Source organism: Zootoca vivipara, chromosome 1 (assembly GCF_965207765.1).
Source record: "Zootoca vivipara chromosome 1, rZooViv2.hap1.1, whole genome shotgun sequence".
Lineage (NCBI taxonomy): Eukaryota > Metazoa > Chordata > Lepidosauria > Squamata > Lacertidae > Zootoca > Zootoca vivipara.
In genome coordinates, this window is record NC_142582.1 from 36926428 (window position 1) to 36945992 (window position 19565).

The window sequence follows — 19565 nt, forward strand, 5'->3', positions numbered from 1 at the left end:
GAAGGGTTAACCACCATTGGGTGAGCCCTACAACGCAGATCAACTAGGAACTCACCCTGGGGCCACCAATAGGGGCCGTGCCTTAGGCCCTCACCTACCACGGCTTCGGACATGGCCACACCACCCGGACTCCTTAAGGGAGTGCCCTTCAGCATTTTGGGGGAGGTGATGGCAGCAACCTCCCCCCCACCGGTAACCTTTCAGCGATAATCCAATGCCTAACCGGCGGCTGGGGGCAGGACGCAAGAGACTGAGCCCCCGGCCGCACGCTCACTTAAATCAGTGAGCCACGCCCCCCCAGGACATCCAGATTGGACGCACCAAGGAGCGTTGCCCCCGGGGCACAGCCAATGGCAATGAGGGATGACAGCCACACACACCCAGCACATGAAGGGCCTGTGGTTGTCCGCAACCTCCCCTCCTGCTATGCCGGAAGGGACTTTGTCTCATGAAATTGAAAATGGTTATGCGAGTCAAGTGCATACACATGTATATGTGTACTATCTGTATTAGTTGCATTGTTTAAAGGTGAGGACTTTTGATCCACTTAAATGTACACAATTATTAGTTTGGTGTGTATTAACTTTGATTTGAAAAAGAGAAAATAATATGAATTAAAGGCTGGTTAAACTGAAGTGAGAACCCATCCTAAATTCTATTTTCTGCTTATAGCTCACAATACTACTTTAAGGCATGAGTAAAAATATTTACACATTTTTACAGATGATGACTGTGGGGATGGCAGTGATGAACTGAACTGTGCTCATTCATGCTTTGACAACCAGTTCAGATGTTCCAATGGCAGATGCATTCCAGGTCATTGGGCTTGTGATGGGGACAACGACTGTGGAGACTTCAGTGATGAAAACAAACCGAATTGCACCAAGGAAGGTTGGCATTATATATAATTTCTCTCCCCCATCTCCAAGTAGACACGCATGAGAACGTACTGCACAGAGTCCTTTTTAAAATGCTTTTTAAAGAATTTTTAATGTTTTTATCTTCTTTGGGGTGGTAGGTGGGAGGGATTTTTAGTTGGGTGTGGGAATCTGTTAAATTTTAGTGTATTTGTAATTTTTATTGTTTTTGGTTTTATTGTTTTATTGTGTTTGGGGTGGTAGGTGGGAGGGATTTTTAGTTGGGTGTGGGAATCTGTTAAATTTTAGTGTATTTGTAATTTTTATTGTTTTTGGTTTTATTGTTTTATTGTCTTTTTGTGTTCTTCTTTTGTTGAGTTCTTTGCTGTTTTTTACAGAGGTTTTATTTTGTTTTTAAGGGGAGGGGTCAGGGCTGCCCGGGAGGGGGTCCCAGCAAGCAAAATGGCTGGGGCAGATTCCACAGGGGTGTGTGCACTGGAACAACCGATCTCAGTGGTCACGGGTAGGAGGAGGAGTTACGCTAAGACCAGACCATGTCATTACCGAGGAGGCAGACTTAGTCGTTGTCTGAGGACTATCCCTGCCTCCAGGTCTGGTCCTGACCGGACGGATATTGGAATCAGCAAGGGATACCCACATGACCTGAAGGTGCTGCTGTGCAATGCCAGGTCGATGATGAATAAGACCACCGCCATTCACGACCTGATTGTGGATGGAGGATTTGACCTGGCATGTGTGATAGAGACCTGGTTGGAGGAAGCCGATGGGCCCGTTCTTGGCGCTGCTTGCCCACCAGGTTTCTCTTATGCACAGCAACCCAGGCCATCTGGGCGGGGAGGGGGGGTTGCAGTGATTTTTAGGAAGTCATTAGTTTGCACCAGGCGTCCTATTGGGAAGACCCAGTTCTCTGAGTGCATGTTCTGGAAGTTGGGCAATAGAGGCAGTACAGGATTCCTTTTGGTGTACCGACCTCCCCGCTGCACCAAGGATTCCCTGCCCGAGCTGCTTCAGGTCGTGTCGGATGTGCTCCTGGAGACACCTAGCTTGGTTGTCTTAGGGGATTTTAACATCCATGCCGACACGACCTTACAAGGAGCCGCTCGGGACTTCGTGGAAAGCATGGCCACCATGGGGCTGTCCCTGAATAAGTCTGGCCCAACTCATAGCCGCGGACATGCCTTGGACTTGGTGTTTACCTCTATGGATGTTGGTGATCTGACATTAAGTAAAAGCGAAACAAAAGAAGTGCCATGGTCAGATCACTTTCTGGTGCAACTGGACTTCTCCGCAACCCTTTCCCTCTGCAGGGAGGTGGGACCGATTCGGATGGTCCGCCCCCGCTACTTAATGGATCCAATTGGCTTCCAAAGAGTGGTAGGGGATGTTTTATCCCATGTCGATGGCCTTTCAGCTGATTCCCTGGTGGCCCGCTGGAATGCGGAGTTAACCAGCGCTATTGACTGTCTGGCTCCGAAGCGCCCTCTCAGATTGCATGGAGCCCGGACAGCCCCGTGGTTTTCCCCGGCGCTGAGGGCAATGAAACAGTCGTTGAGACGGCTAGAGCGCCGGTGGCGGAAAACTCATTTTGAATCAGACCGGACACGGGCTAGAGCTCAACTTCGAGCCTACCAAGTGGCAATGGCGACGGCGAAGAGGACCTTCTTCACCGTCTCCATCGCATCTGCAGAAAACAGCAGCAGGAGACTCTTCCAGGTGGTTCACAATTTAGCGGAACCACCTGCTCCATCCGGGCCCAGTACGGGCCACATGATCTCCTGCAATGATTTTGCAAAGTTTTTTGCAGATAAAGTCGCTCAGATTCGGGAAGAGGTAGACTCCACCGTGGGAGCAGGGCCGGGGCGGGGGAGTGCTAGAGTCCTGTCTAGTCAAGTTTTGTGGGATCAATTTCAATCTGTTACCTCCGAGGATGTGGACAGGCTGCTTAGACGAATGAAACCAACCACCTGTCTCCTTGATCCTTGCCCATCCTGGCTTATAAAAGCTAGCCAGGAAGGGCTGGGCGATGGGCTTCGCGGGTTGGTAAATGCTTCTCTCCATGAGGGAGCCTTCCCAGACCCGCTGAAAGAGGCGGTTATTAAACCGCTTCTTAAAAAAAATCTTTAGATCCGGCCAATATGGCCAACTATCGCCCAGTCTCAAATCTTCCATTCTTGGGCAAGGTGATTGAGCGAGTGGTTGCGGAACAACTCCAGGCACGCCTGGAAGAAGCGGACCATTTGGATCCCTTCCAGTCAGGATTCAGGCCTCATCATGGGACTGAAACTGCCTTGGTCGCACTGGTCGATGATCTCCGGCGGGCTAGGGACAAAGGTAAGAGCTGTTTCCTAGTTCTGCTGGATCTCTCAGCGGCTTTTGACACCATCGACCATAACATCCTTCTGGACCGTCTAGAGGGCTTGGGAGCTGGGGGCACTGTCATGCAGTGGTTCCGCTCCTTCCTCCTGGGCCGTGTTCAGAAAGTGGTGGTGGGGGATGAGTGTTCAGACCCCTGGGCGCTCACTTGTGGGGTGCCTCAGGGTTCTGTCCTCTCCCCCATGCTTTTTAACATCTATATGCAGCCACTGGGAGAGATCATCAGGGGGTTTGGGCTGGGTGTCCATCAGTATGCTGATGATACCCAGCTCTACCTCTCTTTTAAATCAGAACCAGTGAAGGCGGTGAAGGTCCTGTGTGAGTGCTTGGAGGCGGTTGGAGGATGGATGGCGGCTAACAGATTGAGATTGAATCCTGACAAGACAGAAGTACTGTTTGTGGGGGACAGGAGGCGGGCGGGTGTGGAGGACTCCCTGGTCCTGAATGGGGTAACTGTGCCCCTGAAAGACCAGGTGCGCAGCCTGGGAGTCATTTTAGACTCACAGCTGTCCATGGAGGCACAGGTCAACTCCGTGTCCAGGGCAGCTGTTTATCAGCTCCATCTGGTACGCAGGCTGAGTCCCTACCTGCCCACTGACTGTCTCTCCAGAGTGGTGCATGCTCTAGTTATCTCTCGCTTGGACTACTGCAATGCGCTCTACGTGGGGCTACCTTTGAAGGTGACCCGGAAACTACAACTAATCCAGAATGCGGCAGCTAGACTGGTGACTGGGAGCGGCCGCCGAGATCACATAACACCGGTCCTAAAAGACCTACATTGGCTCCCAGTACGTTTCCGAGCACAATTCAAAGTGTTGGTGTTGACCTTTAAAGCCCTAAACGGCCTCGGTCCGGTATACCTGAAGGAGCGTCTCCACCCCCATCGTTCTGCCCGGACACTGAGGTCCAGCTCCGAGGGCCTTCTGGCGGTTCCCTCATTACGAGAAGCCAAGTTACAGGGAACCAGGCAGAGGGCCTTCTCGGTAGTGGCACCCACCCTGTGGAATGCCCTCCCACTAGAGGTCAAAGAGAACAATTACCAGACCTTTAGAAGGCATCTCAAGGCAGCCCTGTTTAGGGAAGCTTTTAATGTTTGATGGATTTCTGTATTTTAGAATTTCTGTTTTTTTTGGAAGCCGCCCAGAGTGGCTGGGGGAACCCGGCCAGATGGGCGGGGTATAAATAATAAATTATTATTATTATTATTATTATTATTATTATTATTATTATTATTATTATTATAAACTGAATCAACACATATATGATATTTGGTATTGAAGAACTTCAAACTTGAGCCTGTATAAATGTATAAAAGAAGAGATGTACACAGCTCAGAACATCTGAAGGATTGTTAACAAATCTTAGTAAACATTCTGGACTTCCATTAGAAAAAAAGTCAAAATATAATATACCACGTGTTAAGGATGGGAACATTTTTATTATGACCATGCTTTTTCAGTCTTAGCACAGCAGCTGTAACTCTCTCTAGAGAAAATTGGCTGGCCCCCTCTTTGATCATGTGTGGTTTTTAAGTGCCAACTAAAACATTTTTATTCTTCGGTAGTTTATAATCTAATTACTAAATGCACACTATTATTATTATTATTATTATTATTATTATTATTATTATTATTATTATTTGCTATCTTTAAAGTAATTGTTTATATATTTTCAGTGCTTTCAGTTTTCACTGTATTGAGGTGTATGTTTATAGTAATTAACTGTCTTGTGGACCCCTTTCAGGACTGAAGGGCACTATATAAATACTTTGATAGATATTGCATTATGTTACTCTCTAAGATGATCTGTAAAAATCCATTCAAAGAATGCAGGCTCATGAGGGAGTGAATTTGCAACTCCCTTCATTCTGTGCTCTCGGGTTTCATCTGCTTGGATTGAATTTGTGTATGGTAAGCAGCAATGATGAACAAGCCAAACTATGAAGACCATTGACAGAAATGATGTTTCTGAGAAGTATGCTTTGCAATGACTTCTTATTTACGATACAGAAATTTAATTAATTGTGTGGCCCATGGGCTCTGTGTCAAAGAACTCTTGCGGCCCACTTGGTCTGAGAGGTTGGACTGCCCTGCTCCAGAAGCATGGATCATTTCCGTCTCCCTTTATGCTTTCAGTGTATGAGGTGCTGGAAAACCAGACTGGCTTTGGGGGGGGGGATCACATGCATAATACATACACAAATTAAAATCTTCATTTTAAAAAATCACAACTTATCCTCACAGATTTCCCTTATCCTGATGCTTTTAGCACAAAAGAATTAATATTTAAACATTAAAAGCAACATGAATTATTTATAAATGTGTGTTTATCCTCAGGCTACATTTTAGCTTGAGGCCAAGCTGTCTGTGAGAATGTGATTTTAAATACTATACTTAAAATCTGGTTTGCAGCTCTTTATAAAATCTAGTTTGCCCTTTATGCAGACATTTCTGTTTGCACTGAATTATGTTGCTCTTTTAAGTATAGGAAAGATGCCATGCATACTGGAAAAAGACTAGAAACCCAAGTAGGTGCTGGCTGAAGAAAATCCTGAGGCGCTGTTGAGTAGACTCAATTTATTTCATTTTAATTGATTATTATGTTATTAACTAAAAATGTAAATTCCCTCCTTTCCATTTCACATTTAATTACTAAAACAGGGATTGGGGATCTGTGGCCCTCCAGATCCCCCAAATTATTGGACTACAACTCCCATAATCCCTGTCCATTGGCCATAGTGGCTGTGGCTGACAGGAGCTGGAGTACGCCAACATCTGAAGGGCATTTCTGTTTCTCCTTCCCATTTTCCCCCAGAAGTGTATTGTCCTTTAAATTTGTAAGACAGGATCTCTGTATCTCATTTTCTCTTTTTAATTTACAAAAACCACCCAGCTTGTGCACTTCCCCAAGGCATCTTCTTGGTCACTGTGAGATCAGAATGCCGGAGTAGGTGGGCTCTGGCCTGATCCAACAGGACTTCTTACGCATACAGTGGTACCTCGGTTTAAGTACGAACTTTCCCATTGAAAGAAATGGAAAGTGGATTAATCCGTTCCAGACTGGTCCGCAGAGTACTTAAACTGAAAGTCCTCAAACCGAAGCGTACTTAAACCGAGGTATGACTGTACTTAGTTTGTGGTAGAGCTTCTCATTCTTTTTTTAAAAAAATTGTGTATGCTAGCCACTTTGGGAGAGAATAATTGTCTGAAAAGCAAGATAAAAATAAAACAATAATGTAGTATTCCTGATTGGTCCAGGACTTTCCCTTGCAGGAGGAGTCATTTTCTCATAACTCAGTGCATAGGGGCACTTCACACAATTGCCAAACATGCAGCCAGATGTAAAAGCCAAGGCCAGTCAGTGTGGTCCTGTAACTTCAGTGTATGAGAAGGTTCATATGATTTCCCCCTCTCGCAAGAAGAGTGCCAAGAACAATCATTGCAATCAATGGTTAGATGAAAGATCGCTGAAGTTAGACTGCTCTCGGCTGGCCATAGAATATCAGCAGGGTCAAGGCTAAATGAATCTCATAGCAGGGCATTTCATATTGTGAGTGCTACAACAGATGAGGTATTTTCAAATATTCCCACCAATTGCACCTCAGATGGTATTGGGATATGGAAAACAGCCTCCCCAAGTGGACTGTAGATGAATAGTGTCAAACTGAAGAAGACACTCATTTTAAGCATCTCTGTTCCATGACATTTAGGCAAAGCTTCATAAATAGTGTAAAGGTTGCCTGTGCTCTGTTCCAAAGGTATATTGTTCCCACACTTCCTATGTTCATTCTGTGAATAAGCCCTCTGAAACATTATTAAACAAGTGGAGGAAATTAATCTGGTGCTAAGAAAATCATTTTTCTTTGTAGCCCTGACTCCAATCTGCTGAAGGGGAAGCTGCTGTTAGTATGGCAGAACTGGCTCAGAAACTTTTATGTTACATGTAACATAAAACTTTTATGTTATGTGTGTAATGTTGGGAGCTTTGTTCTAGGTAGCAGGGGGGCCTCCTGAGATACCCAAGCAGGAGTAACAAAAGGAGAGGTTTTTTTGGATAAACTTTTTTTTCCAAGGCAGATCGTAAGGCAAATTACTGAAGGCTTGATGCACTACAGATAAAATACCGGTAATACTTGCATGCACAGTGATGCTTCAGTATCAAGTGGTGTGGTGGGGAAAGTGCTGAAATCTGACTCCTTTTATAATCTGCTGGAAACCTGTGACAAAAGAGTGAAAGTGGGGATCCTCTGACACAGCATAAATCCAAAGCAAAATGAAATTCTCATTCAGTGACCATGACAAGGATTTACTGGGAGATGAGGGCAGAATCAAGCAACCAACCTAGAATAGTAAATGCCTGTTTGGAAAGTGGGCAAATGTTCAGGAAAAAGGTGCAGTGTTTAACATGTTTAGGGAAAGGAGAAGCTATGGGCAAAGTAGATGCCAACAGGGGCACTCCTAAGCAAATAATGGCATCCAAATCTAGTTGTAGACTCAGGAAAAAAAGGAATAAAGATTTCCAGGTAAAAAAACAACAACTAGAGAGCAATTGTCTGTGTTTGTGGATAGAAGGACACTTGACTCTGCATCATTGGCAGGTAGTGAGGTGGAGTGACAGTGCTTACCTGACCTTCTGACAGCTGAGTCATTGCTACTTATGAGGAGGGGGGAAGCAAGACAGCAGGGAAGGCTGCATAATGCACCATTAACTCAAACTGCTTCAGAAGCTGCCTTCCCACCGGGTTCCAAACAGGGCATTCTGTCAACAGCAGGAAAGTTGGCTGCTGTTGGAGACTGCTGAGTTAAGAGAAAATTGAGTGACTTAATTACAAATAGGCTGTAAGATCTGCTTGGATGTCTTTGCCAAGTGGTTCTGCATGCAGTTTACCACTCGTCAAGTCCCACATAAATCCATGACTATGAATGGCTGGTCATTGGAATATCATTATGTGCTGGAAAGTTTGGAAATGAGCAACACATGCACACTTAGGTTTTAGACTCCCGAAAACCCAAATATCATTATATGATAGAAACTAGTCAGTTTCATTACAATTTCAGCAAATATCCTCATAAATAGCATTTTTTTCTCAGGGTACCAGCACACGTTCTTTATGCTTGAAAAGTCGGGATGAAATAAGCATTTGAGTTCTGTGTTGTGGAATATGTTGTATGTCGTGCTAAGGACACTTCATTGTGAAGCCACAAGCACAGATTTCTCCCTGCTTTGAAACTCAGTGATGTGATGACTTTGAGCAAGGATTGCTTGAAATTGCCTCAAAGTAACACCACAAAAATAGCAGTATAAAACTTCAAAGAGAACTAGGAGCAATTACACTGACAAACCTTGCAAAAGCTAAATTTATGGTACATTCATTTTTGTAAAACAACCATAGGTAGCCTTGAAGTTCTTTCAGTCTTTGAGTAAAATAAAGAAACAAGTTGCATCAGTGCAACAGTTTTCTGATCTTCTCGGCATCAATAGACTGAGTAAAGAAAATTAGTAACTGAAAAGGATGTCTCCAAGTTTAAAGAAAGCATAGGATTGTGATTATCACAGAGGAAGGAGGAGTAAGAACGAACTTAATTAAAATACATTTCTTTGCGGCAGAAGTATGAGACCTGGTTCAGAGTAGTGGGAGGTGAAGGTCCCCTCAATCTACTAGTCTCTCCCTCCTTACTACTGGGGTGAAATCAGAATAAATGGTGTGTAGGCAAATAATACTTGACCAGCAGCTCCTATCCTATTTCATCTCATTCTTGTTAATCCCACAGAGAATACTATCTGGTTAACAACAGAAGAGGGGTGAAGAATACATAAACCCATTCTAAGAAAAGAATGATGATAATTATATAGCCGGAAGTTGCTCCTCCAACTTGCTTATTTGGTCTTCAGAATGTATTGGATCTCTGAATAGTGTAGGGTGCTTGAGTCCTCCCACCCGCCATCTTTCTGTTACTGGTTAGCTATACAACCATCCAGCTTGTGGTCTCAGGATGGGTTGAATCTTGTAGTCCTGCTCCACTGAATTTTGGCACTAAAACTCTAGGAAGTCAAAACTGTTTTCACAGTTCATTCTAATCCACTGAAGGGAAACGAATAAAAAAAAAACCCACTTCACTGCATCTGAGATCTTTAGGAAATGAGAGGGGTGTAGCACAACCCCCATTTGCATCTCGCCTCGGTATCCAGCAAAGGGCAGATACATTTGTGTTTGTTTATTTGCAGTTAATGAAACATGTGGAGTATTGGTACATGTGGACATGTCATCTTGACCATCTATTTGTATTATTATTATTATCACATTAGAAACAGCCTCTCTTGGAGGATGTAATGGGAAAGAATTTCAGTGCCACCCGGATGGAAACTGTATTCCTGACTTATGGCGCTGTGATGGAGAAAAGGACTGTGAGGATGGCAGCGACGAAAAGTTCTGTAATGGAACCATACGCCCATGTGATGCTAAAACAAAATTTTCCTGCAAGACCACAGGTACCAAAAAAACATGTTTTATTAAGAGTAAAGTAATATTTGTTTATTTGAAAGCAATATGCCAATTTTATATTGCGAAAACCAGAGATAATTTTTGGCTCTGCTAATATAAAAGTGGTCATGCTTCTCTTTAATGCTACTATCTGCTTTTCACTTAAAGCTGGATTCAGAACCGCTGGCCATGCCAACATGGGAGCTGCCAGGGTTACGGAGGATTCTGTGTTGGCAGGGATACTGGATCCAAAATCTTTCTGAAGTTTGGAAGGGAGGTCTGATACTATCCTGTGGCCCATGGGACAAGCTCCCAGGGACTGCTTGACTAAAAGCTACATTACTGCTTGAAATATTTTCTTTTTTATTACCTTAGTAGACCTTGTTCATGCACGGTGAGTGTCACTTCCTGTGAGCAGAAATGCTGATATATACACACAGTTATGCTGTGTTATTTTATAAATTACAGTGACCTCCCTCATTTAAAATTATTTCTGGAGTTTTGTTTGATGTGGTTTTATCTATTTCATTGTATTATTTCAATGTAAAACACTCCAGATGCAATTGGCAAAGAGTGCTATTAAATAAGAAATATAGCATAGTGTAAATATTTCAAAATGATTGAAAGCTTTGCAGGTAGAAGCTGTGTGTATGTAACAGCTATAAAAGCAAAGAATGGATTACTATAGGGCAGTTATTTAGAGAATAATACAGAATAAAACAGTGTCTAGGGGAAAAACCTTTTTTTTCATAAATAAGTATCAAAACATGCATAACAATAAAAGTTTACTTGTAGGCCTTTTCCTAGGTAGTGCAACAAAGATTAATGTGCTCACATATGCATTTTGTTTTAGATAATAGCAAGTGTCTAGCCTATCAGAGTGTAGGAAGAATATTCTATTATAGATTATTTTCTTTTCATCAAGGTGAAAAGAAGTCTAAACATATTTATTATGTGGTCACAAACCTGAACAAAATTAAATCAACAACCATACAAGTAAAATATCACAACATGCAAAGTACATTAAAATGGGTTGTACTACATATATGCTATATGATGTCAGGAATACTTAAAACATGTCTAAAATAAGCTATACAACATGATACCTTTAACTTACATATTTTAAGGTAAGTTTGTTTGTTTGTTTGTTTGTTTAAAAAACACCTTAACCCAATGAAAAATTGTAACAGCAGCTGGTTTAATCAATGGATATTTGTGTTTTTATAGGCAGAAGGAAATATCCATCCACAATCTCTGTTAATAATCTGTTCAGACCTGTCAAAAGTTAGACCAGATACCATTTGGAAGTCCTGCCTGGAATTTTTGAGATAATAGAGGTCACCAATGTCATTTTGTCATCTTTATATAAATTATGGGGAAAAGGTGAAAAAGAAGTCAAGGAAGTAGACTTATTCTAAAAGTGTATATATCTATAAAACAAAATTGAGGCAGTGTGTTATTATGGGAGCGAACTCAATTTACTTTGGGTTATTTCCAATTTACTTGGCATCAGTGGCTTTCATTAGCTCCCTGTTGGCCTAGACTGGGCAATTAAATAAAAACATCATGTTGGGCCAACAAGGCAACGGACTTGAAGAGAACAGAGGAGGAAATATGAGCAGCTTTGAAAAAAATAACAATTGTGAGATGTTGGATGAGACCTGAGAATATTGGGGGTGGGGATCAAACAAGGGGGGGGAGAGGAGCAGGATGTAGCAGGGAAAGTTGAATGTCATCATCTTTGAAATAGACAGTATGGGGCCTGCTGGCAGCTATAAAAGTTTGAATTTAGTGAGAGACAACAGCTGCTGTTCATTTGCAGATCTGGGGAGCTTTTCTGCCACTGAGTAGGGATGAGGAGGAATTCATACTTCCTGGAACAACACCTGAAGCAAAACACAGCTAGCTTTCAAAATACGCACTTCTCTGAATTTTATGATGCAGTTTACCAACAAAAAAAAGGTGTATATTTGGGGGAAGTGTGCATAACATTGTATATATTAATGAAAATACATAGTGAAGCTTGTATAGCGCTTCACTAATCCCAAACAGCAGGTTCCCGAGTGCCACTATTCATGTTTGAACCGGGATTGAGATACAGCTAATTACAGAATGATCACAGAAGGGCGATTAAAACGAAACCGGTGCTTCGGCAGTTCAATTGACTTGAAATAAATTTAGGAGCATATTAACTCCCAATATTTGCCTTTAATCTCAATAATTCAGATTTCTATTTTAATATTGCTTAAATAAAAATGTCAGTTTGAGAAAGAAAAGAAAAAGGCTGAAGGCAGAAAATGTCACCTGAATAAGCATGTCCCTATAGGGACATTTCTATACTTGATACCAGATATAGTGGTAACTTTTTGAAACATGGCAACCCTATTTGAGAGTGTCTCAGAGATATGAAGCTGGTTATAAGTATTCTATCTAAACAAATAACTGATCATAGATTACCCCTTCTTATTTTTTATTATTCAAAAATTATTATCCTTCATAAATTTGTTTCAGATTCATCTTGGAACGGGGGTGGTGGTAGTGGTACTTTGTTCCCTCTTCTATTCTTATTCATAATTCTGTTTTTACCTATTCACATTGCAAAGTGTAACCGTTCCCATAAAATTTCCTCCTCTTTTGCATTTAAAAATGCACTAAATAGGAAGAGGAACAAAGCTCACGTTTTAAATAACACTGCACGCACACACGTGTTTTCTCTATATACTCTCCTCAGACAGATAAAATGTTGAACTACTTCCATGCACTTTTGTTCCATCAAAGGCTTTTTAAATTTGACATTGGGGCAGGAAATGGCTGTTCTCAACTTTGTTGTAGGTGTTATAGGTGTTATTTTAAGATACGAAGCAAAGTTTTTCCAAACATTTTTGTTCAGAATATTTTCCTGCATTTGCTTTTGGTCTGATTCTGTGTGTTTATTTTGCTCTTTTCAAGGGAGATGCATTAGCAAAGCATGGCTGTGTGATGGGGACATTGACTGTGAGGATCGCTCTGATGAAGATCATTGTGAAGGGTATATGTGTGGACCACCAAAATACCCCTGCGCGAATGAAACTTCCATCTGCCTACAGCCAGAGAAGCTCTGCAATGGGATAAGAGATTGCCCGGATGGATCTGATGAAGATGTCCTTTGTGGTACTTCATGCTCTTTCCTATATTAAAAAGTTCCCTTTATCAGATTTACTGTGTATGCTTGCCTCTGCCCTTTGGAAACATTAATATTGTGAAAGCTTTGTGCATTATCACTTGAGCTTTTCATTATCCCTTTCCTTGTTACGCTTGAAATTGCACAACATTTCACTGAAATGGATCTGCACAATTTTCGTTTCCCCAGTTCTAGATGGTTGTAGCAGACATCCAAGCTCTGCATTCAGTGACACTTTTCACACTTTCAAAGTGAATACAGTGAAGTACCTCGGTTTAAGAACTTTGCCCCAGGATGAGACCAGAAATCGTGCAGTGGCAGCAGGAGGCCCCATTAGCTAAAGTGGTACCTCAGGTTATGAATGGTTTCAGGTTGAGAACGGACCTCTGGAATGAATTAAGTTTGTAACCAGAGGTACCACTGTATAAGCAAAAATCCTTATGTGTAGTAACATACTCCTCTTTTCCTTCCAATGCTAATAAAAGATGCAGTGAAATTAGTTTATACTGATTCCTGAGAAGTTCTATACATTAATTTTCTCTAGTCTCAATCCAGTACAATTTACTACCGATCTAAGTAGCCTTCTTTTAGTCTGCATTTTATGTCTGAAAAACACCAATTTCTGTTTTGTTTTCTTCAATTGCAGATGAATGCTTGCTTAACAATGGCGGTTGCAGCCACCAGTGTTCAATAGTTCCTGGAGGTAGAATTGTGTGTTCATGCTCACCAGGATTGTACCTGAGCTCAGACAATAAAACCTGTGAATTCATAGATCATTGTGCCAAACACCAGAAGTGCAGCCAAGTGTGTGAACAGCATAAAAATACTGTTAAGTGCTCCTGTTACGAAGGTTGGAAGCTCAATAAAGATGGAGAAAGCTGTGCTAATATTGGTAAGTTGACATTTACAGACTATTCACTACTGTAGAGCTCTATTTATGAAAATATAGGGGAACCAAAATAAGGCCTATTCACTTTGGAGAAGCAGTATGAGTCACTCAGGTTGTTTCATCTTTAACTCTTAAACACCTAGGATAACAAGGTTTTGAAAGTTTATTCACAAATTGTAGAGATGTACAAATTGCCATTCAATTAACAAAGCTTGACATTACAGATCTGATTGTTTATACTTGTATTTTTCACATGGGGGACATTCATAGTGTGAAGCATTGAGTAAGCTTGGATCTCGGTCCAGTATACCTGAAGGAGCATCTCCTCATCTCCTCCCCCATCGTTCTGCCCAGACACTGAGGTCCAGCACCAAGGGCCTTCTGGCGGTTCCCTCGCTACAAGAAGCCAAGTTACAGGGAACCAGGCAGAGGGCCTTCTCGGTAGTGGCACCCACCCTGTGGAATGCCCTCCGATCAGAGGTCAAAGAGAATAACAATTACCAGACTTTTAGAAGGCATCTCAAGGCAGCGCTGTTTAGGGAACCTTTTAATGTTTGATGGATTTCTGTATTTTAATATTTTGTTGGAAGCCGCCCAGAGTGGCTGGGGGAACCTGGCCAGATGGGCGGGGTATAATAAATTATTATTATTATTATTATTATTATTATTATTATTATTATTATCTGGGGATTATATAATCTTTGTTCTGACCTCTGTGTGAGTAACTGCCCTTCTGAGTAATAATGAGTGGAACACTGGATTAACATAGTTGGTCTGCCTCCTTTTAACATTTATAAACTTTCTCTTTTTTTACAAAATAAAACAGAGTTCTTTAAAACTCTTATAACAGCACTCCCTCTTTTACAGACTGCAAGCAACATCTACCTAGAGACATCCATACATGATTAAGCCAACAGTTCCTGTGGCCTAGATTACACCAAAGAACCCCATATATTTAAATCTGTTACGAGGAAAGGGGTTTATGATTCACAACTTCAGGGCTAGAGTTGGGGGTTTCAACTGGTTAACTATTATCTGATTATTATTTTTTAAAAAATAAAGCTGCTGCCATTAGGCATCCAACACTATAATATACATATTCATCTCCAATTTTCCTCTCATTCCAAATGGATGTTGAATTTAGATGGGTTATTACTTATAAATAAAAGTAATACAATTTTTATTTATCCTATTTTGTTTTCCTGTTTCTTGGTAAACCTGGCTAAAGTTGTTGCTGAGCCTGAAGATATGTTGACATATATGAAGTTTCTGGAACACTATTTCTATTCTGTAGTTGGGGTTGGGGTTGACCACGGTGGGGGCTTTCAGGGGTTCCTCCTCTGCCTGCCGCTGAGCCAGTTCCTTCAGCCGGCGTTTCTCCTCGGTCTGCTGGGGCGAGAAGGAAGACTCATGTGTAGTTCTAAAATTACTTCATTAGCAAACTATATACAGAGGCTCCATGATCACATCTGCTCTCTCTGCCACCATAGAACAGAATCACACTGAACTGTGACACACCAGAAGTGAAACTGAATACAGTTGAACCTCGGCTTACGCCTACCTCTGTTTATGAACGCCTCCGTTTATGAACGGCGCGGACCCGGAAGTGTTTACATCCGGGTTCCGCGGCGTCTGATGCACAGAAGCTGTGCAGCGCGCGCGTGCGCAGAAGTGCTCTATCGGCGCTTTGCGCTCCGCAGAAGCGTGCCTTTGGTGAGCGAACGCTTCGGCGAGTGAACACCTCGGCTGAACGGATTGCGTTCACAAACCGAGGTACCACTGTAATACAATAACACTCTCTGTAGGAAACAGATAAAACAGACTTCCATTCCCCACACTCTCTCAGACTCATGACACTCATGTGATATAAACAAATCACACCAGTCCTTGCTGAAGCAGCCCAGGATAGCAATAATCCTAACACTTATGTGTTAGTTCATAAAATGAAAATAAGCAAGGACTGAACATGCTTAGTAGCCTCCAGGAAGCATGGAATGTTGAAGGTGTAAGTTGTGGGGAGGGGAGAGAAGGAAACGGTAGGAAATGAGCCCTAGGCACCTGGAGGTGGTGGGACAGAGTGCCATGAAGTGCTTTCTAAAAACTCATCTGCAAATACAGTGAAGTTGCAGGAGGATAAAAGGACATGTTTTTCCTTTCCCACAATAGAATTGCCCCACACTTTCTACTATATATCAATAAAATGCTCAGCCCTTCAGGGCTAGATAGCAAAACACTGGGGAGGGTTCTAGAGAGAGGAAAATGAAAACTGTATTGTTTCCTTCCCTTGTCTTGAGGTGGTGGATTGCTCTGCCAGGCTGCACTTCTTACATGAGAGAAAGCACAATTGGGACACAGTTGGTTTTCCTTTTGAGTAGACATGTACAGGATTCTGCTGTGAATATTTCTGAACTGTCGCCAATGACAAATTTATGCTACTAGAGCTTCAGACCACAGTTAGATTGTTGAATCTAATTTTCATATTTGCAGTGTCAGTTCAATATTATTGTATCTGAATAAAGATTAGATTTAAGTGGCAATGTGTATTTTAGAAAAACAATACTACAAGAAATGTAATGCATAAGTATTTTACAATTATAATATTCTGTGAGGGTTAGTCTAATGAATGCCTTTTTATTACTGTCACAATAATGATCTAATCATTATATTTTATACAAATTGTACTTTTGTGATCCCAGATCCATTTGAAGCTTTCATAATTTTCTCTATTCGGCATGAGATCAGAAGGATCGATCTACAGAAACGGGATTACAGCCTATTAGTTCCTGGTTTGAGAAATACAATAGCCCTTGATTTTCACTTCAATCAGAGTTTACTGTACTGGACAGATGTGGTTGAAGATAAAATTTACAGAGGCAAGCTTTCTGAAACTGGAGGTATGAAATGAAGTTTAGATTTTTTTTAAATGATCTTGGTAAAAGCCAACTGGAGAAAACTGGTGAAATTATGTTGAATCCATGAAATTTGGGCAAATTATTTCTCCCCACATGCTATTAAATAATACAGTCCAAAATGGTTCTTATAATGTGATACTATTTTCCCCTTGTTTAACATTCTCCAAACTTTTTTTATTGTCACCTTTTGCTTGTGGTACTAGTGGGATAGAAAACCTGAAAAAAAATCCATCTGGCAACCAACGTCCCCCTTTGGTTTCAGATAGTACATGGGTAAACGAGTCTAAAAAGCCTGAGACATAAATTTTCACGGCCCTCTCATGGGCCAGAAGTAATTACCAGAAGTAATGTAGTTAGCATAAACTCTGGAAGTGTATACTCAATTCTGACCAAACTAAGCTTCCTAGGCAAACTTGAACCTCTATGTTTAGGGCCGTATGCCACTGAATATAGTTTGCTGAGAGGCAATAGTGAGGGAGAACTATTATAAGACCCTCTTATAAGCTCACCTGGTTGCTGTGGAAAACAGGGTTCTGCACTAGATGGATCCAGTAGGGTTATTGGTATGGCTGTTGTGTTAAACATAAGGCATCTCAAGCCTAGAATACGAAGCTGTTCAGAAAGTGGTTCTCAGAATATGGGGCGGTCCCACCGGGGGACACAATACAAAGGACATGACATTTTTGAGAAAGAGACCATTTGGAAGTAGGCAGAACGGCAGACACTTCCCTGCCAGACTGCAGAGGCTGCAACCCTATCTTCTGAGTAGGCATACACAGGATTCTGCTGTATCCAAATACATGCATTTTATGGCCTTTTGAAATGTGCATTATGGATACATTAAAGCACATACAATAGGCTTCTTTCTGAGTACCGGTAAATATGTTTTCTGAGTAAATATGTTTACTCAGATTGCTCTATTTCAGGCTCCATATCTACTGTTAAGCTTCAATTAACATAGGGGAGCTTTCTGCTCACAGCATTTCTTCTTTCTCCTCTGGAAGGAAAGCCTACCACCAGTAGAATAAATGATGCAGTTGATATGATTGATTTATGTTTAAAAACAAACAAACAAACAGAGACACACACATATACACTAAAATTTCCACAGGCCGAAATCCTGCATGCTGCTTGCACAGAGAACAGAGTGTGAAGTTTTTCCCGTAGGGCTCTAGTATAACCTCCCCTCTCCCACCAGACCCCTGCACGTGTCTCCACTCCTGCTTCTGCTGGGAGTAGCCTGCACACCATGGGCCTGGGGAAGAGCAGGCTCCAAATGCTTGAAGGTAAGATGGGGGAGGGTCTCAGCTGCTAGTGCAAATGGCATTGACCAGTCGAGTCACACGATGGCTTTTAGAATAGTAGAAGGCTTATGAACAGAGGCGACAGTGGGGGGCGGGAAGAGGACACGTGGAATCCATCCATACCATGCTCTCCATGCACACAGTGTGCAGGATTGTGGCCAAATTCTGCTCAGCCTTAATAGAAGGTTAGTTGACACTGCGCCACCCTTCCTGTGATGCACGCCAGAAATGTACTGTATTTTATAGTAAGAAAATAATATTAGTAAATCCTAATAGTTTGCGTATCGTACTATGCCTAGTGTGGTAATTTGCATATTAGAGGATTGGTCATGATAATTCCTGTTCCACAGTAAGTGTCTCACAGTGCAATCCTATACATGTCTACTGAGAAGTAGGCGTCATTGAATTCAGTGGGACTTGCTTCCAGTAATGTGTGTATAGGGTTACACACATTACTGGGAGCAAGTCCCACTGACACGGGGCCATTTTTTTAAAAAGGTGAATGTTGTTGCAAAAATAGCTCACCATTCTGAAATTAGTAAACTTCTCAGTTTTCTCCATAATTGCAAAGTTGTGAATGGGCTATAAACCTACTATTTTATAATGTTTTATAGTACTATATTTTAATTTTTTTAATATTTAATATTTAATATTTTAATTTTTCTAATGTTTTCCAGTATCGTTATTTTAAAAGTAAGTAGTTCTTCTGTTGCAGTGTCTACTTTGTGCAAGTTTAAACTTAATGCATTAATCATTTTAAGAACACTTCTAATATTTTCACAGGGGTAAGCTCCATTGAAGTAGTGGTCCAGCATGGTTTAGCTACCCCTGAAGGTCTTACTGTTGACTGGATTGCTGGAAATATATACTGGATAGACAGCAATTTGGACCAAATTGAAGTTGCTAAATTAGATGGTACACTGAGGACAACATTAATAGCAGGTGCCATGGAACATCCTAGGGCTATTGCTTTGGATCCTAGATATGGGTAATTAAATGTATTTGTGATTATTATTTACATTGAAACTGCGCAAATGTTTTTCATAGGTGCTGTGAGATGTGGTTTTTCATTTGTCCTTAGCACTGGTAATTTTGACCCACCCTACTATGAAACAAGTTATTAATCTTTTCTGGAAGACAGATTGTTTTTGAGATTAGCATGATGACTTCTCACTCGTCTATATATTTTTCTGTTCCTGAGTATCTAATGTTCTGATGTGGAGATGATAATAATAATAATGTTAATAATAATAATTTAGGATAATAATAATAATGTTAATAAAATTAATACACACACACATTCATTTTCGTTTCCCATGTTTCTAGAGGTGGTAGTGTGTACTGTCAGAGCAACATGTTAATTAAATCAAGTAGGATATTTCAGGAGGAAAATTAAATAGTATAATTGCCAAAAGAGCCTTGTGTAATGTTATCAGCTATATATAATGTTCCCCCTTCATCCCATTTCCTCAGTGACACAAATTCCAAGGATTGCTTCATACCAGTTTAATGTATCTGAAGGCAGAGCAGCCATGTTCCCTTACATTTGGGGAAATGGATCTTTAATT

General features: G+C 41.4%; 1 protein-coding gene across 1 annotated transcript in view; it reads left to right on the forward strand.

Annotated features, from left to right (window-relative positions):
* The window catches only part of LRP1B (LDL receptor related protein 1B), a 743096-nt gene that overhangs the window by 563162 nt on the left and 160369 nt on the right, over positions 1-19565 (forward strand). The window contains exons 20-25 of the mRNA XM_060279545.2: positions 724-891; positions 9558-9740; positions 12682-12882; positions 13539-13784; positions 16478-16675; positions 18781-18985. Of these exons, the coding sequence (XP_060135528.2) occupies positions 724-891; positions 9558-9740; positions 12682-12882; positions 13539-13784; positions 16478-16675; positions 18781-18985 (1201 nt within the window). The remainder of the gene's footprint in view (positions 1-723; positions 892-9557; positions 9741-12681; positions 12883-13538; positions 13785-16477; positions 16676-18780; positions 18986-19565) is intronic.